The sequence below is a fragment of the Microtus oregoni genome, unplaced genomic scaffold (genome assembly GCF_018167655.1).
Source record: "Microtus oregoni isolate MIOR12 unplaced genomic scaffold, Mior012 000015F_ref0000493, whole genome shotgun sequence".
NCBI classification, from domain to species: domain Eukaryota; kingdom Metazoa; phylum Chordata; class Mammalia; order Rodentia; family Cricetidae; genus Microtus; species Microtus oregoni.
This window is the reverse complement of record NW_024543074.1, coordinates 24329003-24355423: the sequence shown is the minus strand read 5'-3', so window position 1 is coordinate 24355423 and position 26421 is coordinate 24329003. Positions and strand designations below refer to the sequence as shown.

At 48.2% G+C, this 26421-nt stretch overlaps 1 protein-coding gene across 4 annotated transcripts in view; it reads right to left on the bottom strand.

Annotated features, from left to right (window-relative positions):
- Rap1gap2 (RAP1 GTPase activating protein 2) overlaps nucleotides 1-26421 on the bottom strand; it is a 227824-nt gene that overhangs the window by 175588 nt on the left and 25815 nt on the right. For all 4 annotated transcript variants that reach the window (XM_041665619.1, XM_041665621.1, XM_041665622.1 and 1 more), the window contains one exon: nucleotides 5888-5923. In XM_041665619.1, coding sequence (XP_041521553.1) covers nucleotides 5888-5923 — 36 coding nt within the window. Of the gene's footprint in view, nucleotides 1-5887; nucleotides 5924-26421 lie in introns of those variants that run through there.

Below are 26421 nucleotides of genomic sequence, written 5' to 3'. Positions count from 1 at the left end.
CATCAGACAGAGGTCTGATCTCCAAAATATACAAAAAAACTCAAGAAATTTGTCATCAAAAGAACACATAATCCAATAAAAAAAATGGAGTACAGACCTAAACAGAGAACTCTCAACAGAGGAATCTAAAATGGCAGAAAGACATTTAAGGAAATGTTCAACATCCTTAGTCATCAGAGAAATGCAAATCAAAACAACTCTGAGCTTACACCTGTAAATATGGCCAAGATCAAAAACACTGATGACAACTTATGCTAGAGAGGTTGTGGGGAAAAGGGAACACTTCTGCATTGCTAGTGGGAATGCAAGCTGGTACAACCCCTTTGGATGTCAGTGTGGCAATTTCTCAGAAAATTAGGAAACAAACCTTCCTCAAGACCCAGTAATACCACTTTGGGGCATATATCCAAAGGATGCTCAATCATGCCACAAGGACACGTGCTCAACTATGTTCATAGCAGCATTGCTTGTCATAGCCAGAACCTGGAAACAACCTAAATGCCCCTCTACCAAAGAATGGATAAGGAAAATGTGGTACATTTACACAATGAATGGAGTACTACACAGCCGAAAAAAACAACGACATCTTGAATTTTGCAGGAAAATGGATGGAGCTAGAAAACATTATTTTGAGTGAGGTAACCCAGACACAGAAAGACAATTATCACATGTACTCACTCATAGGTTGTTTTCAAACATAAAGCAAAGAAAGCCAGCCTACAAACCACAATCCCAGAGAACCTAGACAATAATGGGGACACTAAGAGAGACTTACATAGATCTAACCTACATGGGAAGTAGAAAAAGACAAGATCTCCTGAGTAAATTGGGAGCATGGGGACTTTGGGGGAGGGTTGAAGGGGGGAGAGGAGAGGCAGGGAGGGGAGCAGAGAAAAATGTAGAGCTCAATAAAAATCCATAAAAAAAAGAGAAAAAAAGAACATTAGTGTGCAGGGTTTTACACAGCCATGTTTTCATTGTCCTTCAATGTGAGTCTGAGAGTACTGATTGCTGGACAGGACGCTATGCCTTCACCTCCTGAGGAACTGTTAGACTGTTTCCCAAAGCAGCTGTTCTATTTTATATGTCTGCCATGAATGTTCCAATCATTATTATAATCAATGATAATGGCAAAGATAATTGCCATTGCAGGGAGCATGCAATAATATCTCATTGTAATTTCCTTTTTAAATTTTTCATTATTAGGGGCTGAAAAAGTGGCTTTGTGGTTAAGAGCACTGTTGTTCTTGCAGAGGACCCAGCTTCAGTTCCCAGCTCCCACATGGTGGCTTACAACTATCTGTAACTCCAGTTCTGGGAAATCCAGTGCCTTTTTCTGGTCTCTGCAAGAACCAAGCATATGCATATTACACATAAACATATGCAGGCAAAGCACTGCATATAAAATAAAACAAACTCCCAGGCCATAGTGGTACACGCCTTTAATTCCAGCACTTGCAAGACAGAGGCAGGCAAATCTCTGAGTTCCAGGTCAGCCTGGTCTACAGAGCAAGTTCCAGGACAGCCAGAACTACACAGAGAAACCTGGTCTCAAAAAATAAATAAATAAAAATAAAGTAAAATAAATTTTTTTAATTTTCCGTAAAATTGTCTTGCAGTTTTTTTTTTAAATCACCTGTAATGGTTTATTTCTGAACTCTGAATTTTATCCTATTGATCTATAGTACTAGATTTATGTCAATTCCATGTCACCAATAGCTTTATGGTAAATCTGAATGTGGGAAATTACTGTGGGATAATCCTCCTGTACACTGAAAAGATTTGTCACTCAAGCTGGTCTAATAACATGTTAATTGGTCAGTAGCCAGGCAGGATATATAGGTGGGGTGACAAAGCTAGGAGAATTCTGGGAAGAGGTGGGGCGGAGTCAAAGAGTTGCCAGCAAATGCAGAGAAGCAAAATGAGAATTCTGTACTAAGAAAATGTACTAGCTATGCGGCTAAACATAGATAAGAATTATGGGTTAATTAAAGTGTAAGAATTTGCTAGTAAAAAGCCTGAGCTATAAGTAATACAGGCCTCTGTGTGGTAATTTGGGAAGCAGCAGCTGGGTATTTGGGAACAGGTGAGTGGGGCAGGAAGTAAACATCTGGTTACAGAAAGTACAATCTATTTATTTACATAAATCTATTTATTTGTATTTTATGTACATTGGTGTTTTACCCGCATGTACGTCTGTGTGAGGGGGTCAGATCCCTGGAAAAGAAGTTACAGACAGTTGTGGCTGCTATGTGGCTGTTCTTCCAGGTCCTCTGGAAGAACAGTTGGTGCTCTTAACTGTTGAGCCATCCCTCTAGCCTCAACTTCGTTCCTCTCTTTCAAGATTCTACTTGAACTTTCACGGACCTCCAGCATCTGGTTCAAACCATCCTGAGCTTCTCTTGGGTTCCTTAAAACATACTGGGTGGGATCATTTCCCATCTTTAGCCTAACCAGACTACACACCAACGTTTTTGTTCTGTTGTTCTTTTTCTTTTTTGAGGCAGGGTCTCATGTATCCCAGGCAATAGCCAGTGATGACCTTGAACGCAGGAACTTCCTGGTCAACTCCAGTTCTTCCAGTTTCTCCCTCCTGAGTGGTGGAATTACAGGCCTGTGCCACACAGTCAGTGGAAAGTTTGTTTCCTGGAGTCAGAAATTCAGTCCTCCACCTTGCAGGACACCACCATCTCAATGCCATGTCCCCCACGCCCGCACTCTGTCCCTCACATATTCATAGACCCTACTGGAGCCAACTCTCAGCACTGCCCCATCCCCCCAGCTTTCACACCACTCTATACACCCCCTCCTTTACAGGTTATAAATATTCTGCTTAAAACAAACAGGGCCTCTATAAACCACTGCTGTAGCTGCCCTAGATGGCTTAAAGCAACCCCCCCCCCAAAAAAACACTTTTCTACCCCCATGTCCCTCAGCAACCCTGTCTAACACCTCATACCCCATTCAATATGCAGATACACCCCTGGGAAGCTCTGGAAAGGCCAGACGTGTTGCCAAAAGCTTAAAGTATATACAAGCCTGTAATCCTGGCTGCTGGAGAGACTGAGCAGGATTACAGACTCAAGGTGTTGTTCTCTCCGTCCTCCCGGCATAACATGGCCATTGCTATCATAGCCTCTCCGATTATCCACGTGAGACACAAGACTAGGCTAAAAAGTACTCCCTTCTAAAGGAGAGAGGATACAGGAGGCAAGGAAGGATTTACTGGTACGTGAGGCTCTTACAAGCCTTTCCCCCAAAGGAAAAACAAGCAGCTAACAGTTGTTAAGGAGAAAGGGCCTTTCTTAGGTGGCATAGTGACCAGTAAGTTGTCCACACTCTTGCAGGCAGCCCCTCAGCCAAGCTCCTGTGAGTCACCCCAACTCAATTCATTAGTTCACCAAGCTACACTTGCATGAAGTCTTTTCTTTGGTCTGTCATTGGCGCCCTACCTGGAGTGAACAGACCTCTCGTTCACAACACTCCAGAAAAAGTTAACGCAATACAAGACCAATCTGGGCAACTTAATGAAACACTGTGCTGCATTTTAAAAAGTAAAAAGAACAAGACTGGAGAGATGTCACAATGGACAAGAGCACTTCTAGAGGACCTGGGATCAATTCCCAACACCCACAATGGACAGCTCACAACCACTTGTAACTCCAGTACCAGGGGATCCTATGCCTTCTTCTGTACTCTGCACATGTGTACACACACACACACACACACAGAGTATTTTTAAAAGTAAAACCAGGGCCGTCAAGATGGCTCATGGGTAAAGGCACTTGCCGCCAAGCCTGATGACCCGAGTTTGATCCCTGGAACCCACACAGTGAGAGAACTGAGTACAGCAAGCTGTCCTCTGACCATCACACAAGCACCGTGGCATGTGCCCCACCCCATGCACAAAATAAATTTTAAAAATGGCGGGATAGAGCTCAGTGGGAGAGCACTTGCCTAGCCTGCACAAACTCCTGGGTTCAAGTCCTAGCACAAACAAAATAAAACAAAGCAAAAGGAAATGAAACTGAAGAGTTCGGTGTACTGCCTAGACAGCCTGCCCTAAAGTGGGCTGTGCTGATGTACACACCACACTGGACAGTGGCCCAATCATCCTTCCCCAGCTTGAGAGCAGCTTTGGAAGCCAAGGGTGCTCCGTGGGCATTTCTGGCCTCAACTCTGTGGAAAGACTAAAATGTCTTTCCAAGTCCTGCTCACCATCCCCTCCTCCCCAAGCCCTCATCTTACAACTGAGTGGAAGGAAGGCCTTCTATTCTTATCCCCTCACATGCCAATCCTCAAGTCTGACTGTTTTGATCCTGGCACCTATACCCAGAAAAGCCAACACTGGCAACCAGACGACTCACTTTAGCTGATTTGGAGCAGAGACAACCAGAGAAGCCACTTGTTAAAGAATGTATGTGCGTGTGTTTGTCTGTTTCTGTGTGTGTCTGTCTGTCTATGTGTGCCTGTGTGTGCTTGTGTGTGTGTCTATGTGTGCCTTGTGTGTTTGTCTATGTGTGTGTGTTTGTGCGTGTGTGTGTGTGTGTGTGTGTCTGTCTGTCTGTGTTCTGCTAAGTGAACCCAGGGCTTTGTGCATGCCCACTGAACCCTTGTACAAATTTTCATGTACAAACTAATTCACATGCAGCAGAAAAACATCTTCAGTAGTTATCAATGCTTTTGTTCCTTCTAGAATTTTCTATCTTTTCAATTCATTCAGTTGGAACAGGCCCAAGAGAGGCATGTACATGGAAGGTTCTTAAAGTTGGGTAAGTCTCTCGAGAGAAGGCATAATGATAATGACCAAATAGTTTACAGAACAGAAAGGGGAACAGAATGAAGGTGGTGAGGGAAGGGAAGACAACAGTTTCAAGACAAAGGGGCCTCTGTTCACCCTTCCTACAGAGACCAGCAACCATATGTCAGGCCTAAGCCTACAGTTCCCAGGCCTAAGACTTGTGGTGTGGAAGCCTCCGAGAGCCTCCAGGCTGGGCTCAGCAGTGTGACCGGTCAGTAACAGATGACACAATGGCCAGCTGATCCCACACACAGACTGATAGTGTTTTAAGAGAGGTTCTAGGGGCTAGAGAGATGGCTCAGTGGTTTAGAACACTTGTTGTTCTTCCAGAGGACCAGGGTTTGATTCCTAGCACCCACAGATGGCTCACAACTGCCTGCAACTCCAATGTCTGGGAATCCTATGCCTCTGCAGGCAACAGGCACACCCATGATGCACAGACAAGCTTGCAGGCAAAGCATCCATACACACAGAATGAAACAGTAATAATTTAAGAAAGATGTCCTAGGACAATGTTTACAAATAGATAGAAAATGTTAGAAAGATGCTCTCTTTAAATTGAGACTTCACATAAAAATTTAAATATTAGAAAATACATCTTTCTTTCAATAAGTGTTCAGCCCGAAAGTCATCCCCACTAATGCATTCCTACCATGCTTGCTCCTGTCGCTGTTACTCACGCCTCTGGCCTCTGCCTTTCTCTGGATATCCAGGGCTCAAGACGCCCACCCAGCCTCCTCCAGTACAGAAGCCCCTTCAGCCTGGCCTGGAATCTGACAATACATAGCATCTGCCTGTCACACACAATATGGACACATCAGGTCCCAGGGCTCAGGGGCCCATTACTTCAGAACAGGGACACCAGCCATCTCTGACCCCTAAAGAACTGGAAAGGGGCAAGACAGTGGTGACACACGCCTTTAATCCCAGCACCTCGGAAGCAGAAGCAGGCAGATCTCTGAGTCTGAGGCCAGCCAGGCCTACAGAGCCAGTTCTAGGACAGGCTTCAAAGCTACAGAGAAACCCTGTCTCGAAAAACAAAAAATACACAAACAAACAAAAAGAAAAAATTGGAAAGCTACTCACTTGACCTTCAGACCTGCCAGCATGGTCTTGTCAATCCTGCCAAGAGAAAAGCAAAAACTTGAGTCAGTGTGGAAACGCAGGCTCCCTTCTGCATCTGCCCTATGAGGAAAGCTGCCACAAGGCAATCTTTCCTCCAGTTCAAGAAAGGAAATCGGAGTTCCATAAGGGTTGAGCCACACATACCCCCATGAGAAGCTTCCCCCTGGGCGGCTTCTGTCAACCTGACGCAACTGAAAACTGTCTAGAAAAAGGAAACACCTAGATCAGAGCGGCCTGCGAGCGTATCTGTGGGAGATTGTCATAACGGCAATTGATGTAGGAGGCCCGAGCCCACTGTGGGCAGCACCATTCTCTAGGTACATAGTCCTGAACTGTACAAGAAAGTTAGTTGAGAACTGGAAAGCTGGCTCAGCAGTTAAACACATGTATTGTTCTTACAGAGGACCCAAGTTCAATTCCCAGCACCTGTATATTAGGGGGGATCACAACCACCCCGACCTCCAGCTCCAGGAACGTCGAACATGCCTAGCCTCTGAGGGCACCTGCATTCGTATGCATATACCCCCACACAGACACATACATGTAATTAAAAATAATAAAACAAAAAATAATCAAAACAACTTTCTACGTGTGTGTGTGTCTATGTATGTATGCCTAAGCCAGCCAGACAGACAGACAGACAGAAGCATCCTCCATGGCTCCTGCTATGCTTCTTTGACTGTGAGATGAGCTCCTTGCTCAGAGGTGATGCTGCATGCAATAACAAGCAGGCCTGTCTTCAAGTTCCTACCTTGACTTCTCTCAGTTATCTTTCTCCCCTAAAGTCGCTTTGGTAAGGTTTCTGTCACTGCAGCAGAAATGAAACTGAAACAGAAAGGTACTAGGACTCTCGGGATTTTAGAGATTGAAACTCGGCTTCATGGGGTGAGCGCTCTGGCCGGGTCTGGCTCTAGAGCAGTGGTTCTCAACCTTCCTAATGCTGCAACCCTTGAATATGGTTCCTTATGCTGTGCTGACCCCCAACTATAAAATTATTTTTGTTGATACTTCATAACTATAATTTTGCTACTGTCATGAATTGTAATGTAAATATTTTTGGAGGTAGAGGCTTGCCAAAGGGGCTGCAACCCACAGGCTGAGAAACGCTGATCTAGAGCCCTCGACGTTCTGTGTAGATGACACAGGAGAAAAAGCACCTCAGCCACAGGAACTCTCCTGCTCCGCGAGATGCTCTTCCATCAGAGGTCCCACCCCTGGGACAGAAGCCAACAGCAGATTCCAAGGAGAGCTGCAGGTTGGCTCAAACTGGGAGCAGGGAAGAGCACATTTGCTGCACACAGCAGCGCTCCCCACCCCTGCCTGCACCACCTTCTCTGGCAACGGAGGCCATGTGTGAGGTTCTATTTTTACCCCACATATGCCAGCCCTTATGGCTGGAAAAGGAGGTTCCTTTGCCCACCAGAGAAGCAGTGGGCAAGGTTCTTCCTGTCTTTTATTGGTTAGAGGTCATTTCACCCGTGTCACCATTGTGACTATTGCTGCCACCGTCACTAAGAGTCATCATCACCTGTGCCACTTTCACAGTCATTGTTACCACCATCACTAACAGGCATCAGCCTCTAAACCATCATAGCAAGAGGAACTACAACCTGACAGTGCCATCATCACCCACTTCATATCACACCTGTGCCACCGCCATCACTACCAATGTCATCAACACCTGCATCCCCATCACAACCAATGCCACCACCATCACTACCAATTCATCAACACCCGCACCCCCATCACAACCAATGCCACCACCATCACTACCAATTCATCAACACCTGCGCCCCCATCACAACCAATGCCACCACCATCACTACCAATTCATCAACACCTGCGCCCCCATCACAACCAATGCCACCACCATCACTACCAATTCATCAACACCTGCGCCCCCATCACAACCAATGCCACCACCATCACTACCAATTCATCAACACCTGCGCCCCCATCACAACCAATGCCACCACCATCACTACCAATTCATCAACACCTGCGCCCCCATCACAACCAATGCCACCACCATCACTACCAATTCATCAACACCTGCGCCCCCATCACAACCAATGCCACCACCATCACTACCAATTCATCAACACCTGCGCCCCCATCACAACCAATGCCACCACCATCACTACCAATTCATCAACACCTGCGCCCCCATCACAACCAATGCCACCACTCCCACTAAGTATACCATCATCACCCCCCATGTCGCCATCATGACCAGTCTTCATCTGTGTCACCTCAGAAGCCACCATCGCCTTCAACGACACAGTCATCACTACCAATGTCACCTAAGCATCACTGTCACTACCATCGTTCCCTGGGTATCGCCATCACTATCAGTGTCTCCACCACCATCGGTGTTATTGTCATCAGTGGCATGAAACTCATCACCACCTCTAAGGTGCTTGGCACCCTGAAAGTTCACTCAGGCCCCCGTTGGCAAGCTCAACTCCTTCCCATAGGCAAACCCTTAGGGAAAAGAGGGCAGAAAGGAGAGGGGCCCACAAGGCAAGGGCACAGCTGCCCAGACATCCCTGACTGGCATTAAGCTCTGAGCTGCGTTGGAGCCCCCCAATAAAGAACAGGATTCCATCTCTCTGCTCCTCTTCCAGCACCCCTCATCTCAGTCCCTACCAGCAGAGCCAGCTGCACCCAGGGTGTGTGGCCCGTGTCTCTCAGCCTCTCCCTCAGGCCTTATCCAGGCCCTTTCCTTAGGTTTCTACCCTGAAGACAGACCCTCCGCCCCTCCCAGTGAACCCATACCTATCCAGTAATCAGAATGGCTCATTCTGCTGTCAATGCTCATAGCCAGGGCTACCCTGGTAACCCATGACCAAAAGCCCACATGTTCTACACCTTCTCAAGAACTCTCTTAATTCTTCTACCAGTCCTGTGCTACGGCATGAGGTCCCCATTGACACACGAGGAAAGTGAGACCCAGAGAGGCCCAGGGAAGGCGCAAGCTCTCAGAGATCCCCAGTCGCTGAGGTGGAAGCCACTCTAAATCCTGCCCTCATGTGTGCCCTCCCAATTTCTGCCTGCTCAGACAGGATCCCTCACCACAGCAGACCTTCCTGGTCCCTGAGCCCACATCTCTCCCACCAAGCAGCCTGCCCACCGGGGTTCCCATGCTGGAGTGAGACCCTGCGAGCTTGTGGTTTGGGTAGGGTTGTGGGGCTGGAGCTGTCCCTTTCGGGAAACCAAGTCCCCAGCTCCTCTCTCCCTGGAAGCATCCCACTCACTTCACCATGCCTGCCTCGATGCCACTGTCTCTCTACCCTGACAACAGTGGAGCTTTTGAAACTCCATCTGAGATCATCTTCACTGTCTGGGAGGACCTGGGCTCCAGGTTCTGTACCCCAGCCATCTGTGCATCCCCTCCTAGCTGACAGCTGTGCCCCCAGTCTTTCCTAACCCTATGACATCCCTACAGACTCAATGGGTCTCAACCCATCATTGTATCAGAAAGACCCCGGTTATCCCACCAGCATATGTGGGGCATGTTTGATGTGCCAGGGTCTTTACTCCCATGGTGAGGAAGATAGAGAATGGTTTGTCATCCTGGAACCCAGTTTAGGGGACATTGTAAAGCACATAGAGTCCCTAGGACGTACTAGGTCACTCTCTCCATGGCTTTCCTTGACACACTGTGTCCTCTGCCTCACCTGACCAGGTTTAACCACCAGTCAGGTTTTCTTGGAGGCTCTGTACCACAGACCTGCTTGTTGGGGCTGGACAAAAAAATAAATAAAAACACTAAGGGCTGTGAAGAGAATTCAGTCAATGAAGTGCCTGCTTTGTGAGCTCAAGACCTTAATTAAAGCCCCAGGGGGCAGGAGAGAAGGCTCAGCAATTAAGAGCACTGACTGCTCTTCCAAAGGACCCAGGTTCAATTCCCAGCACCCACATGGTAGCTCACAGCTATCTATAACTCCAGCTTCAGGGGATCTGGCATCCTCAAGCAGATATACATGCAGGCAAAACACCCATACACATAAAAGTAAATAAATCTTAAAATAAAAAATAAAGCTCCAGAAGGCACATTTCTTTAAAGCCAAGGGTAGTGTGCACAGGGCTGCAGAGGGAGAAGCTCCAGGGCTCTTAGGCCAGCCAGCCTAGGCTAATACCTTACCAGAGAAGACCCTGTCTCAAAAACAGACAAATGAGTGGGCTCTTCTCCTGCTTAGCTGCTTGAAGCTCACCAGCACCAAGAATGACAAAGTACCTACCCCAGACCAGAAAGCTCGTGACCCACTATCTACTTCACCCTAGGAAGGGAAAAGTACTTAAGTCAGAAATCCGGGGGAAGCTAGCCAAAACGTACAAGTCGGCACCAGATGTCTTCTTTGTATTTGGTTCAGAACCCACTCGGGTGGTGGTGAGACAACTGGCTTCTCAGGATTCGTGATTCCTTGGATTAAAGAAAGTGAGCCCAGACACAGACTTGCAAGACACAGCCTCCCTGTGGAGGAGAGGAGCTCAGGAAAATGGGGATGGCAGTGTGGAAGCAGGATGAAGAAGATCAGAGAGACTGCGGGACCAGCACTGGTGCTGGCACAGAAGGGAGCAGAAGAGTGGGCAATGGCTAACAGAGGTTCTGTGGTGATGGTGCATGCTTCTAGGGGAGGACTCGTAGACCGGGAATTTTAAAACTGAATAGACAAACAAATTAATACATGAATGGTGAACGATGCTTAAGGAATGGCACCTGAAAGTGTCTTTAAATCTCTACATATATATGTTCACTCATAAACATGTACCTGCGCACATAAGCACACGCAGGTGCGTACACACATACACACACTCTAATAACGAAGCCTTGCAAAACGAGCTTTCTGCTGGCAAGCCCTCTGAGTGTGCGTGTGCCCTACTTCACAGGTGCGTCTGGGAGATCGAGATCCCACCTAAGCCCCGGGCTGCAGGGATCCCAGACCAACTTCACACATCCCTCCCAAAGCGGGAAGCAGACTGTGTGAATCAGACCTAGATCCACCATCAGTCCTTCCCCCAGCGCTGGGCATGGCCTATGGGCAGGTACCACACTGCCACCCTTCACTGTAGCGTCTGCCAAACACAGAGTGCCCAGAATCCTGAGAGAGAATGGATGGCCAAGTGCTCTCAAAAAGGGAAGTGAGAAAAGAAAAAGCCCCTCTCCTCGCACCCCTGCTGTGTCCCCCCAACCATCCTGCCTCTACCACTCCCAGTGCCAGCTGTCATTCCAGCCAAGGCCCCAGACATCCTCCCTCCCTCAGGGCCACAATCCCCTGGGCCCAGCAGCTGAACAGAAACTGACAAGGAAAACCACTAGGCTGCCCTGCCGGTTGAGCAGCATGCAGCTAGTGAGGTGAGACAAGTCTTTGACTTCAGGCCCTGCTTTCAGCCTCTGGGGAGACAGCCAGAAGCTTAGTGTCAAAAAGCAGCTCAGAGGATAAGCGAAAGGCTGGATGCGGGGGTGAATGGAGCCAAGGTGGGTCAGAGAGAATGGCAAAGTTGAAGACGGGTCTGTCCCTCCCCTCACGACTCACCCCTAGAGAGGTGGCAGCCCAGGGGTCTCCTGCCATAGAGTCACAACAGAACAGAGAGGCACACATGGATACAGAACACCAGAGAAGCAAGGTAGGTGCTTGCTCTGAACCAGTAAAAAACACACGTGGTCACACTCAAAGGCACATCTGTCCAGCCAGGCACACACCGCACACCCATAGATTACAGTCACGTCACACATGCACGCGCATACACACGAATACCCACAGATATGCATGAACATACAGGAGCGCACACTAGAACACACACACACACGTTCCACTGCGGTCTCACACTCACGCCCACAGAGGCAGCCACCCTGACCTTCTGGATCTCTTGCAGACCTTGCTTCTCACAACCAGGCAGATCTGGGCCTCCAACGGCCCCTCAGGATCCTCCATGTCTACCTGGCAACTGAAAGTGCTCCCCACAGACCCAGGTCTCAGACAAAAGCTGAACCCCGCAGCCCAGTCACCCAACAAGACCCATTCTCTAAGTCCACTCTCATCTCAGTCGTGGCCCCTTCCGTCACCCACCATCCAAAGCCCCCAAAGGAGACGCTGCGCTTCCTGCGAATCATGGTCGCAGCAGTGTGGCCCCGGGTCCCAGAGAAGTCCCCCGGGGTTGTTAGAAAAAAGGCTGAGAAGCGGCAGGGTGGCAGCCACAGTGTAGGGTGGGGCGCCAGGCAGGGCACCTCCCTCCTCGCCTGTCCCCCAAGTAGAGCTTCCGGTGGCTGAGGCTGCAGGGCCTAGAGGTGTGTCCTGCACTCCAGGAGGCACCACAGTAGGCAGGGAGGTCACAAAGGGCAGCTTCCCCACACCCAGAGGAACCCACAGCTCCGGAAGGGGCTCAGCCAGCAGATTGCACCACAGCCCCCTGTGGCAGCTGGCCCCACACAGCAGCTTCCTGGAAACCAAAAGAGGACCAAGGATTCCCATAGCCTTGCCTGGGAGAGAAGCCACAAAAAAACTAGAACCCTTTCCAACTTTAAGATGCCTGAGACAGAGAACTTGCTGCTCCTCAATGCTCAGCACACAGTCAAAAAAACCACCACACCTAGATAACTGCACGTATCAGTACACACAGGACATAAGTATACATCCACACATATGGGCACATACAAGTACACATGTCTACTCAGGCATGAATAGGCCCACATACAAATCATTAGACATATGTTTTGCACACTCACGTGTGCACTGTGAACAAAAATTAACACAGACTTTTACATAGAAAAGTGAACACCTTTTATTTACCTCTAGATGCCCATCTGGACATATGAACATGCATGAATGCAGACAGGTGTTCATGAGCACACATGAACATACACATCCATACACTCAGAATGCTCATGTGCCTGGACTATGTCATCACACGTATACACATACATACACACACCATACATACATACGTATGGACTCTGAACTGCACTTCTTGGGCCCATTTGAGGGTCTAGATCAAACTGGGAGCACTTCCCTGATTCCTGTAGGCAGGGATGGGAGGAGGACAGCCCTATGTGCAAGCAAGTTCATCTTTCCAGCAGGAAGTACAGGATATCCTCGCAATCACACGCACCAGTGCCGACACAGCGATCGTCTCTGATAACAGACACAGATCATAGAGACAACAGGTTGTGTGGCCCTGAGGGACAAACAAGGAAGAAGGGCACAAAGCTTCTCTAGCTGCCTCCAGTGACCTCTATCCCCTTGTCCAGAGTGCTACAGGCAGAGTTGACAGCCTCTCCAAAGATCACTATGGCTCCCAGCAGAAACCTAGATGTCCTTGGTTCCGGCTGGACCTCATGCTCACTTGTACCCCAAAAAGGAAGACTCTGCCTAGGTTAGTTAGGACCTCGCTGAACTTACAGCTTCCTACAGGATGCTCACTCCAGCGAGCTGCTCCTGCATCCACCCCATGCCCAGGAGATTCCCAATAGATCCCAGAGACACCCTGAACGCTCCACCTGCCCTGTTTCCCTTTAACCTCCCTTAGAGAAAATATATGTGCACTCAATTAGCATCATGGTCAGGGGCGATTCCTGTCTGAGCCTGGACAGTCCAGCATCTACTCTACTGGCACAAGGAACAGGTTCAGAAGACCTAAGCAGACCCTAAGACCCAATCCACAGATGCCTTCAACTGTCTGCACCATGTCCTAAACCACAGGACAGAAGGCTGGGACCATAAAGAGTATAGGAAGTCAACCAGCAAAAAGATGGAGAGAAAATGGACAGAGAGAGATTGTTTTTTTTTTCTCATTCCTCAGTGTGTGTGTGTGCGTGCACACACGTGTGTGCACATGTAAGCACACAGTGAATGGATTGCACATGCACACATGAGCATGTGGAAGCCCGAGGGTGGTCTTAGATATTCTCAGGAATGCTGTCGTCCATCTCCTTTGAAAGAGGGTCTCTCCCCACACTGGAGCACTGGACTGAGCTCCCAAGGTCCCGATGAGGAGCAGAAGGAGGGAGAACATGAGCAAAGAAGTCGGGACCACGAGGGGAGCACCCACCCACTGAGACAGTGGAGCTGATCTATTGGGAGCTCACCAAGGCCAGCTGAACTGTGACGGAAAAAGCATGGGATAAAACTGGACTCTCTGAGCATGGCGAACAATGAGGGCTGATGAGAACCCAAGGACAATGGCACGGGGTTTTGAACCTACGTAATGTGCTGGCTTTGTGGGAGCCTAGCCAGTTTGGATGTTCACCTTCCTAGAAATGCACGGAGGGGGGAGGACCTAGGACTTACCACAGGGCAGGGAAATCTGACTGCTCTTTGGGCTGGAGAGGGAGGGGAGAGGAGTGGGGGGAGGGGGAGAAGGGTGGGAGGAGGGGGAAGGAAATGGGAGGCTGGGAGGAGGAGGAAATTTGTTTTTTTTTTTTTCTTTTCTCAATAAAAAAAAAAAGTTAAAAAAAAAGAAAGAGGGTCTCTCATTGGCCTGGAGCTCACCAATTATGTTAAGCTTGCTGGTCAGAGAGCCCCAAGTATGCTCTGTCTCTGTCTCCATAGCGCTGGGATTGCAATTGCACATCATCACGCCTGGCTTTTTTAAAAGTGCACATTGCCTGTGCTAGAGACCAAACTCGGGTCCTCATGCTTGAAAGCCATCTCCTCAGCCCAGGCATCAAGTTTTAGAGCATCATCTGAGCTCCTGTCGAGCTGTGTCAGAAGCCAATGGCCCAGCATAAACCGGATCTTTCTTCTCTCCTCTTTCTTCCCCTGTATCACCACTGGGAAAGTCCCAAGAAAAGCTTGATAAACAAGACAACAAACAGCCCATCTACCACTCTGCCTACTTCCATAGACAAGTCTGAGACTTCCTTCAGTTCACCAAGCAACCTCACTGGGTACAAAAGCTCCAGGGTGAGCCACACAGTTTCCAGGGAAGGCTAGGGTGGGTATCACATGAGTCCATTAAGAGCAGAATGCCTCCTTCAAACGTCTCGCGTTTCATCAGTCAGCAAGAGCCGAGAGTGAGGTTGTCCCAGGAGCACACATTAGCATGCTTTCGTGTATGCATCAAAGAAAGAGGTGGTGCTGCAGTTGCACCAGACCTGGACACACCCCACCACCCACACAGACCATGTGTGAGCACTGCCCATCACACCTCTGCTGGGGAAGGCACAATTGACAGATGTTCTACTAGGCCTCCTGGTCCACGGAGACGTGAAGGTCTGATGCCTCCTATACTAAGTGTTCCAGAGCCAAGAAGCACACGGGCCCAGGCCCAAATAGCTGCAGAGTATCCACGCAGCAACAGGGTGGGTTTCAGGCTTCAGGCTAGGCTAATGGCTGTCTCCTGAGTTTCTGACTCCTAGCAGTCACAAAGAGCACTGATAGGACTCAGACATCCTCCAAGAAGCAACAGCAGCCTGGAGCATTGGTAGCGAGGGGACATGGAGCATCCTGGATTCCTTAAGGACATCTGGATCCAGGGGAATTGGAGAGGCCAGAGGAACCCAGAGTCCCTTCAGCCCCAGGGTAAGAGCCCAGGCAGACAGAGGGAAGTGCCTGTGTGACTTCTCATTTCAGTACCTGAGTCCTGGAGGTGGGTAGGAGCCATTCCAGAGCCATTTGCACTGGCCCCTGCTCAGTCCTCAGGCTCCCAAGCTCTGAGGATGGGTGACCTCACTTAACTGATTTAATCTCTCTGGTCTCAGCTATCTTCTCTGTCGTACAGGAAGGATGTTGCCAACCTTACCATGTTATGAATGAATGGAAATGAGTGGCACAGGGTCCTGTCCTCCCATAGGAACCATTATAATTACCACCTATCAAGACTCCACCCCTGTCCCCAGTCCCTTTCCGCTTCCTGCCCCCACTTACTCTGCCCTCTTGGTTCCTCTTCTGTGGGGTGGGCAGAAGGCCACCCAGATCTCTGGGAAGGATTGTGAGCCAAGCGAAAAGGGAAACACTATGTGAGCCTGCCCAGCTCCTCTACCCCCACCCACCCACCCACCACAGCCCAGCACCCTCCCACACCTCCGATGACTCGATAAAGTAAAAAATGAGCCAGAACCAGAACAGGGATAGCACCCATTTCTAGGAGATCACTACAAGCCAGCACTGACCTAACCACCTAACTTGGTTCAGTCAAATACCGGCCAGTGAGAAAGAGACTGGAATACAAAATTTATGCAGCATGCGTTGTACAGAATGGAAGACTACGGCCTTGAAAGCAATGCATGGCTCATGATGGATCAGAATGATATGGGAAAAAGCAAATACAAAACCCTCCTAGCACCAGCCCATTCTTCCCTGGCCTGCTCCTACACACACACACACACACACACACACACACACACGAACCTACTTTGGGTCACAGGTCACAAGGTTCAGCTTCCCTGGTAGAGCCTGTGGGTATTTCTGAAGGACCGTACTAGGGGACAAGAACCCAGCTTTGGGAGAGGGTTCCTTCTAACTCACCCATCCCATAGACATTTGGGTAGATGAAACTGGAGAGCTGGCTGGGACTAGAGCTACCTGTCAGCAGTAGCCCCTCCTCTGTGACCCCAGATAGAAAGAGCAATGTAGTCTCCTCTGCTTGGGCAGCTCAGACCTCGTAGATGCCAGTGGGGACTGAACAATGAGACAAGCTCCTTGCCAGGGCACAGAGATGGGCAATCACAGAGAGTTCAGGAAACAGACGCCCAGAGAGAAGTAGCACTGAATGGACCAGCCCAGATCTGCCCCCACCCAGACATCATGAGATGACAGCAAGCTAAGCCGGGCAGCTCAGTTCACATCTCCCTCTTCAACTTTAAGCGAGTTATCAGTTATCTACTCTTCTGGGGCTTTGGTCTACAAACTGCCCTCAACTCCCCTCCCAGACCAGATAAGGACAAGGACAAAGGCAGAGAAAGACGTGGCTCTCTAGGGGAATACAAGTCGCTTCCCTGCATGCGTCTCTCAGTGCTAGAGCCAAATGTCCCATTGCACAAGTTCAGAAAAGCAAGATGTTGGTGCAAGAGGCCACTTGTGAAAACTGGGCTCCAAGAGCGAGATTCATACATACTTCGATTACACAATTCCCCGCCCCCCATCTGGTCTGCCAAGAGAGTTGCCATAGTGCAGGCCTGTTGCTAGAGAAGTTACAGATTCTATCACAGACATTTTAAAACAATAACAATAAGGCAACACTTTTACCAACCAGTTAATAATAGCTTTTGAAACAAACAAAGTCATCACTTTAGAAGCAGGGGACGTAGTTTGTCAACGGAGCATTTTCACAGCGTGTACCAGGCCCTGGCATCTAGTTGTATAAATCAGAAGCAGTAGGATCATAGCCTGAGCTGTATGGTGAGACTGTAAAGCTAGGCCTGTAATGTCATCACTTGGAAGGCTAAGACAGAAGGATAGCTGTGTTTACAAGGCCAACCAAACAATAGAGTGAGACCCTGTCTCAAAGCAATAATAAAGTAAGATAAAGTGCACACCTATAATCCCAGCACTTAGGAGGAAAAGGCAGTGGAATCAGACCTTCACGGACATCTCAACTATTTAGTGAGATTGGGACCAGCCTGGGCTATTTGAGACCCTGTCACAAAATAACTAAGTAGCTGGACAGTGGTGGCGCACGCCTTTAATCCCAGCACTCTAGAGGCAGAGGCAGGTAGATCTCTGAGTTTGATGCCAGCCTGGCCTACAAAGTGAGTTCCAGGACAGCCAGGACTGTTACATAGAGAAATCCTGTCTGGGGGAGGGGGGACAACTAAGCAAATAAAGTTTGAAAAAACATCTCGGTATAATAGAATCCCACTTAGTTTAAATAAATATGCAAAATTGCTACTGGGGTTATATTTACAAAGTGGTCTCCTGTTCCAATGTGTTCAAGTGTACTTCCCACTTTCTCTTCTATGAGGTTCAGTGTGGTTGGCTTTATGTTGAGATCTTCGATTCATTTGGACTTGAGTTTTGTGCATGGAGATAGATACGGATCTATTTTAATTCTCCTATATGTTGATATTCAGTTATGCCAGAACCATTTGCTGAATATATTTTCTTTTTTTCATTTTATATTTTTTGCTTCTTTGTCAAAAATCAGGTGTTCATAGGTGTGTGAATTAATATTTGGGTCTTTGATTTGGTTCCATTGGTCCTCCTGGCTGTTTTTATGCCAATACCAGGCTGTTTTCAGCACTGTAGCTCTGTAGTAGACTTTGAAGTCAGGGATTGTGATGCCTCCAGAAGCTCCCTTATTGTACAGGGTTGTTTTGCCTATCCTGGGTTTTTTATTTTTTTCATATAAAGTTGAGTATTGTTCTTTTGAGGTCTGTGGAGAATTTTGCTGGGGTTTTGATGGGCATTGCAATGAATCTGTAGATTGCTTTTGGTAAGATTGCCATTTTTACTATGCTAATTCTATCTACCTAAGAGCATGGGAGATCTTTCCATTTTCTAGTGTCTTCTTCAAGTTCTTTCTTCAAAAATTTAAAGTTCTTGTCATACAGGTCTTTCACTTGTTTGGTTAGAGTTACTCTGAGATATTTTATGGTACTTTTTTATGGCTATTTTTTTATGGCTATTAATTTTATGGCTATTGTGAAGGATGATGTTTCTCTGATTTTTTTTTCTCAGCCCATTTATCATCTGTGTAAAGAAGGGCTGCTGATTTTTTCTTTCAAACCTTCTTGAACTCAAGGTTCAGAGTTAAAACTGACCATTGACCCTGGTGCTCTGTCTACCCCTCCCCAAGGGGGAGTCTGTCTTCACAAAGAGAAGGGAGGACCAGGGTCTCTCATGTCTGATTCCAGATGGTTCTGCCATTCACTCTGATCTTCCTAGATAATAAAATATAAAGGAACCCAGAACATAAGTTTTTCTAAAAAGAATTTGACATGATGAATAAAAATCCTTCAGAAAATGTACATGTGGTGGTGAAGACCTACTATGCCAGCTGCTAGAGAGGATGAGGCAGGAGGATTGCTTGAACTCAGAACTTCAAGGACCAACCTGGGCAACATACTGAAATCTCAAGTTATTGGGTGTTACTTTTTCAGATCTCTATCATGTAACATGTCTTTAATCCCAACACTCAGAGGCTGAGAAAGAGGATCCCTGTGTGTTCAAAGCCAGTGTGGTATACATAGTGAGTTCCAGGCCAGCCAGAGCATCATCATAAGAATTTGTCTCAGAGAAAGATGGGGGGAAGGAAGAGAAAGGAAGGGAAGGGAAGGGAGGGGAAAGGAAGGGAAGGGAAAGAAAATACATGCCACTGGACCTCCTAAAACACCAGTCATGGCCTGGTTTAGGATCTGGATGTTGACTTTATAAGGGTATATTGAGTTGGTGGGAATTCATCAATGTGTGGACTTAAACTGTGTACACTGCTATGAAGTATATTATACTTCAACAGAAAGGTTTTTTTCAAAGTATGCATGCCCTTTGACCTAGGAGTTTCATTTCCTATTCCGCTCCCTCCCAAGGAAGCATGCTCAGAGCTGAATGCCCAGTTATCCTTTCCAGGTCTCCACCACGTAACAGTCATGCCCATGACACACTGGAAACAATGGAAGTGTCCAGCCTGGTAGGGGAAGGTAAAGAACACAGCAGCTCCTGGCACCAAGGGGCAGGCCAGCCAACATAAAAAACCACCAGGATACTGCACTCACAACGATGGGCAAAGTCTAGGTCAGTCTTACTGTGAAATAAAGTGAGCACAATCCAATCATACTCTTGGGGTCAGAGGGTTTGGAGGGAGGATAGCTGGGCAAGAGTTCTTCCTCCCTCTGCCCCCTGTGTAAGGTAAAAGAGCCAACTGAAGCAGGAAAACCAACCAGTCCCTGAGCAGGAAACCAACCAATCCCTGAGCACCCTGACTCTGAACTCAGAGTCAGTGAAAGAAACACACCCTGGAACTGAGACCTGAATCAGGGAAAGAAACACCGTTAGCCCTGAACCCAGAATCAAAGAAACATGCCCTGACTCCAAAATAAGTGCTAAAGAAATACCCATTGTCCCTAAAATCAGAGCTGGTGAAAGAAATATGCCCTGGCCCAAAGATTAAAGTCAAAAGGCAAAAAAGGACCAGTGAAAAAAACACAGTTTGGCCCTGAAATCAGAACCATCTCTGCCCCTGACCAACTAAACTAACCAATCCCTGAGCAGGGAAAACTAACCAATCCCTCTTTTCCCTGGGAAAACTCTGCCCCAAGAAGTCCTATATAAACTCTGCCTGTTCAGTTGGAGACTGCCTTTTTACCAACCTGGCAGAGGCAACCACTCTCCTAGACTCCTCCTTCCCAAACAAATCTCTTTCTCAAAAGAGTCTTGGGTGATGATCTTCTGCCAGAGGAAATTGCTACATTCCTGCTGGGGCTTCCCCTTTAGCAGAGTGCTAGTGGAAGCAGTAACATCCTTTCAGTGAGGGAGCCCAGACCCAGAAAGACAAACCTAACATGTACTCGCTCATAGTGGCTTTTAGACATAAAGCAAAGAAAAACCAGCCTACGGTCCACAACCCCAGAGAGCCTAGACAACAAAGAGGACCTTAAGAGAGATATACATGGATCTACATAGGAAGGAGAAAATGACAAGATCTCCTGAGTAAATTGGGAATGTGGGGGTCACAGGAGAGGGTAGAAGGGGAGAGGGAAGGGAGGGGAGTGAAAAATGTATAGCTCAATAAAAACAATATTAAAAAAAAGAAGTAACATCTTGGACCAGAGAAGAAGAACCTGATAGCTCTGCTAGGACATTCCCTTAGGGAAACAGAGCAGAGCTCAGCTGTCGCAGCTCTCCAGGAGAAGAGCAGGATCCCTATATAGTGTGAGGAGACCATCCCCCACTGCACCCCAGCTTTGGGTAGCCTGGCTCCCCAAAAAGTCAGGACACCTTTCCCTTGAGAGCTGAGCTATCCTATTGTGCGGCTCTACCCCTCCAGAGCTGTCCTATTGCGGCTGTAAGTATAGCCTGGCTTCCTGATAAGTTGGGATATCTTTGCAGCTCCAGAGGTGTGACACACACACTCTATACACCCTGAGCTTCCTTACACTAGGAGGCCTTACTTTTATAATTAGAAAAAAATAGTAAGCACTATTTAATATAAAGGAAACCTGAGGAGACAAAACCGTTGTTATGAAATGGGGTTTTGGATGTATTGAAAGGATGAAGTTGTCATTCAATGACAGAGAATATGCTTGTGTCAAACGTACTAAGTGTGCTGATGAATGAGATGTGAGGGCCCTGGGTTCAAACCCCAGCCCTGTGGCTTGTCAGTCATGTGACCTTAGGCAAGGTCCTTATCCGGCCATTAACAGGTTTGCAGCTCAGACACTCCATCTACAAAGTGGCGATAATAGTACCTTCTTTATAGGAATATTGGGGATCAAAATGAGATGCGCCACACTAAGCCTTCAAGGCCATGCCTGCCACAGGCCTGCAGACTCGTCAGCTAATGTGAATGCTTAAATTCTTTCCCATTTCCAGGCATGGGGACACATGCCCATGAAACCAGCTACTCCAGACAGAAGCTGAGGCAGGAGGACTGTGAGTTTAAGGCCAGCTTGGAGTACATAGTAGGTTTCAGACAAAGCTAGACTATACAGCAACACGATGTTTCAAAAAAGAGAAGGCATTCTGATCCACCATTCAGGAGGGGGCTCAAAGAATCATCCACTGAAGACTCTGATCCAGTAAGACACTCTGGGGTGACATACACTAGGACATTCCCATTATCGATGATGGCCCTGTTGGCTATCAGTAACCTTGGACACTAGGGCCTGCCCTGAAGGGGCTTCTCACTAAAGAAGATCACATCTCTCTGTCGCTGCCCTCCACCTGCTCATTGGAGCCAGATGAGAGACCCCAAACCTCTTCCACACAGCACAGCATCTGGGTACACTGCTCACCATGATGAGCCAGAAGGTATGGACTTGCACCCTCTACGTACAATTTTTGGTAGTGCAAGGAGAGCCCAGAAAGTTTCATTTCATTTTCTGAGACAGGGCCATATTGCCTCTGGAAAGAGGATGGGGGTGGGGGCAGGATGGAGAGAATCCTCAGTGTTGCAAAGCAAAAGCAACGCCACCAGGTGTGAGAACAAGTGGTCCCGGCCCATGTCCCAACACTAACTGGAGCTGTGGAGAAAACATTTCAACTCCCCCAGCCCAGGTCTGGTCAGCCATAAAGAACAAGAATAAATCCACTTCTTTCTTTCCTTCTTTCCTTCTTCCTTCCTTTCTTAACATTTTCTTTTAAGACAGCTTCTTGCTAAGTTGCCCTGTCTGGTAGTGATTCTGCAATTCTCGGCCCCACCAAATAGCTAACCAGGCCCAGCTTTTTTCCTGTTTCAGACAGAGTGCCATCATGTAGCCCAGGCTGGCCCACCCTTGAGATCCTCCTGCCTCAGTCTCCCGAGCGGTGGAGTCACAGGTGTGTGCCACCACATCTGCCGATGTAAATCATGTCTTGGGAGATTCCTGTAAGCCAGGGAAGCCAAAATTGCTCTTTCCCATTTAATCATTATCACAGCTGCACTCACTTTCCTGATAATGAACAGGATCCTCAAAGTTAAGACAATAAGCCCATGGTCACAGGGCTGCTGGGCACCAGTGTCAGAGTCTGAACCAGAGTCTTATCTTTAAACCCCTTTGCTATTCTCACATACAAGGCTCTTACATTAATGAGGGTAGTGTTGAATATGAAATGCCAACAGGCTGGACTTAAGCAAATTTCAAGAATCTCCCCAGCTGGACTGGTGGTGTCACACACCTCCAATCCCAGCACTCAGGAGGCAGAGGAAGGTGGATTTCTGTGGGTCTGAGGCCGGATAGTCTACAGAGCAAGTTCCAGACAGCCAAGGCTACACAAAGCAACCAAACCCTGTGTAGGCACAAGGACCCGTTTCCTGGCAGTTGAACATGAACTCCAGTTAAGGCAGGTGGCTAGAAGGAGAAGAGGCAGAGAACTTCTCCAGACACTAAGATGGGGTGAGAACTGCACCTCAAAATCAACACATTCATGATTCATTCATGTGATTGATTTCCTTGCATAAAGACGAAGGTGCTGTCTGGGACTCAACCCAGACCCAGCCCAGAGTACATCTAGAGCTCCACCTTCATGGGGTCACCATCAGCAACACATAGAAGGAAACAAGGCTCACTGGGATGAAAAAACAAACTGAGACAGGAAATAAAAAGCCTTTTCAGTTTGTAGAGTCCTTGCCTAGCACACACAAAGGTCAGGTTCATATCCCAGAACCACAAAGACTTCGTGTAGTAGCAAGTGCCTGTAATCCTGACACTCAGGCTTACACAAGACCTTGTCCCAAAGAAGAAAAGGAGGAAGGGGAGGAGGAAACGGGGAGGAGAGAAAAAAGAGAGAAAGGGTAGAGGATGGGGAGGAAGAAGGGGAAAAAAAGAACAAGGAGGAGAGGAGGAAAAAAAGAGGACAGAAGAGGAGAAGGGCTGGAGAGAAAGCTCAGGAGGTAAGATGCTGTCCCTGAAAGCATGAGAATCTGAGTTCAATCCCCAGGACAAAAACACAGGCATGGTGGTGTGTGTTTATAATCTCGGGGCTGAGGAGGTAGAGGCAGATCCCTGGGGATCACACAAGCCAGTCTAGCCTACTTGATGAGTTCAGACCCTGTCTCAAGGAAAACTTAAGGTGGATGATACTCAAGGAACAAAGCACGAGGTATGGTTGACGACTGCTCTCCACACATGTGTGTATACCTGCATGTACACTCGCATGCCCTGTGCCCTGTACACACATGAACATGCATGTGCACACACACAAAAAAAAAGAAAAAGAAAAAATGCCTTTTCCATTCAAGTTTCTCCTCTTCCCACTACAAGTCCCACCTTTAGGAAGGCTCTACACAGGCTGGGCAGTGGTGGCGCATGCCTTTAATCCCAGAACTTGGGAGGCAGAGGCAGATGGGCCTCTGAGGTCAAGGACAGCCTGATCTACAGAGAGAGCTCTAGGACTGACAGGAATGCACAGAGAGACTAAGTCACGTCCTCAAGGTCAAGTATTATGGCAGAATGTGCGACTCTGTGTCTCAGAAATCATGCTGTATCACTTCCGAGGTTGGATAAGAAAAGTGAGATAGCTTCTTTGGGTTTCCTTGGGATGCTTGCCCCTTCGCCCAGCCACTATGCTGTGCAGACACATACACCAGTGCACAGGAGAGGGCATAAATAGCCATAGGAGAGGAGCCATGTGCGACACCAAGCCAACATCCAGCAGCAAGTGCCAGACATAAGCAATGGAGCCAGCAGGTAATTCACCTCTAAGCCTTAAATCACCCAGATGACACTAGATAGCAAAGATATGAGCGTTCCCCGATGAGCCCTGTCCAAATTGCAGATTCATAGGCAAAATAAATGTCAGCATTGTTGTAAGCTATACACTTCTGGTGGCTTAATATGCTGTGTTGTATCACTAGAGGAGCAGCAGAGCCTGAATTTGAACTGAGCAGGCTGGCTCTAGAGCTCTTTCTGCAGCAGGCCCTGCTATCTAAGAGGCAATGCAGAGGAAGGGGCTAGAGATAGAGGTCAGAGGTCAGAAGCAGACGTCACTTCAGTCATTAGCCCCTCATCCATCAAATGTTTCTAGGGTTTGTTGTTGGTTTGTTCGGTTTGGATCTGGTTTGTTTATTTTCCAGTCCCTGCCATGTTCTGTGTTCTCTGCTAGTTCTGAGGTTTGGGTGAGTAGACTGACATGCTAGCTAGCGATGGGAAGGGAGCAGGCAGGTATGGAGAGTAGATCGGTGTTATTCAAAGGAAACTACATGGCCAGGGAGGCCTGTTTCAGTGGGGTAACCCCGGGTGGCCTCTCTGGAGGGGAGATGGTAAGGATGAGACAGACACAAAGAGCAAAAGGGATAGCAAGCATTGTCAAGAACAAACCCAGGCTTCGGTTCCGGCTCCATCACTTCCTAGCTGTGATCCTGGGGAACAGCAATGAGATGCTGCTTCTTAGGACTGTCGTCCCCACAGGTAAGGGTTGTTCCTGGGAATAAACACGTTAACATGTGGAGCATATGGCCTGGAGCCTGGCACAGGAAGAGCTATATAAATACCAATAACCACAGTTTGAATTCTGCGGAGACCAAGACACCAGTAGGGGGGAGTCTATGGCCTGAGAGACCACTTTGGTTCCTGTCAAAACTATACTAACAAAAACTAATGCGGAAGAGTGCACACAGGGGTCAGAGAGTCTGCCTCCTGCAGCACAGAGAGCAAGAAGTAGAGCAGAGGAAAGAGGAATACATGCCGCCCCAAAGGAAGCTGACACAGGCCCTTCCATCTACCCCTACAGCCATTCTGGGTCATCCCTCAACCAATGTGTATGTCCAACATGCACCCCCACCCTCAACCCCTACAGAACTCAGGAGGTGGAGCTGGAGGCTGGACTCTCATCTCTCTCCAGGTGCCACACTAATGGTAGTGGACACCATCAAGGCAGGGGGCTGGGGAGGCAAGGTAAGAAAGCCTGGTGAGAGTGCAGGGGAGAAGCTTTCAGAGCTTCTGGAAGGGCAGAAACCCTGTTAGGGTAATGTATCACCTGCCATCACACTCTCCAGGACCCTGGAGAGCACCCAGAACGCTGCTGGTGCCTATAGCCAAACAAAGGGGACCCAAAACAAGCACAGTGCTTACAGAGACATACCAGGAGTTACAGAGATGGCTACGCAATGATCCAACAGCAAGACCTCCAGGGCACACAATGGCACCCAGCACAAGCGTGTACACACACACACACACACACACACACACACACTCAGTCCTCCTGTCTGCCTGCCACTCTCTCCTGACTCTGGTTCGCTTCCAGCCACTGACCCTGGTCCTGCAGGCTCCCCATGCCTGATGCCATCTGCTGATCCAGACCTGGTAGATTTCAGCCAGCCCTGCATAAGCCAGGAAGGAGGCTATCCTGTATCTAAATCAGAGACAGGAGGAGAAGTGACCTGGTCACAGGAGAAAGGTACAAATCTAGAACCAGAGCCTGGGCAAAACCAGGGTTGTCAGCTCAGTCTCTGTCATAGGCTGGCTTTGGTATTCCACACGCCTTCGAAGCTTTGCAACATGAGCAGATGGGCAGGAAAACCCTTACGCACATCTGGGTGTCTAAAGGAGTTATATTAAACATACATACAAAGGACAAAACGACAGGTAAGAGCAGGCATGAAACAGAACTTCCCACTGGCGAGAGATCAAAGCACCGAGAAGGTGAGGAGTAGATGGATATGGTGGCATTACAGCTTTTTAACTAAACTTATTAGAACAAAGGCCACCCTCAATTGTCGAGGTCTGACTTGTTGCTAAATGACTGCTGAACCTTCCCAGCTTCTGTGGGGTGTGACCTTGCCTGTAGACAGAGAGATGGAGGCAGTGACCTTTGTAATGCCAGCCTGAGCTGTCTGTGCATGAGAAGGAGGCAGCTGGATACCTCCCTACAGCATGACCTCTCCTGAAGGGAGTGCCACGTTGCTTGGAGATGGGAGAG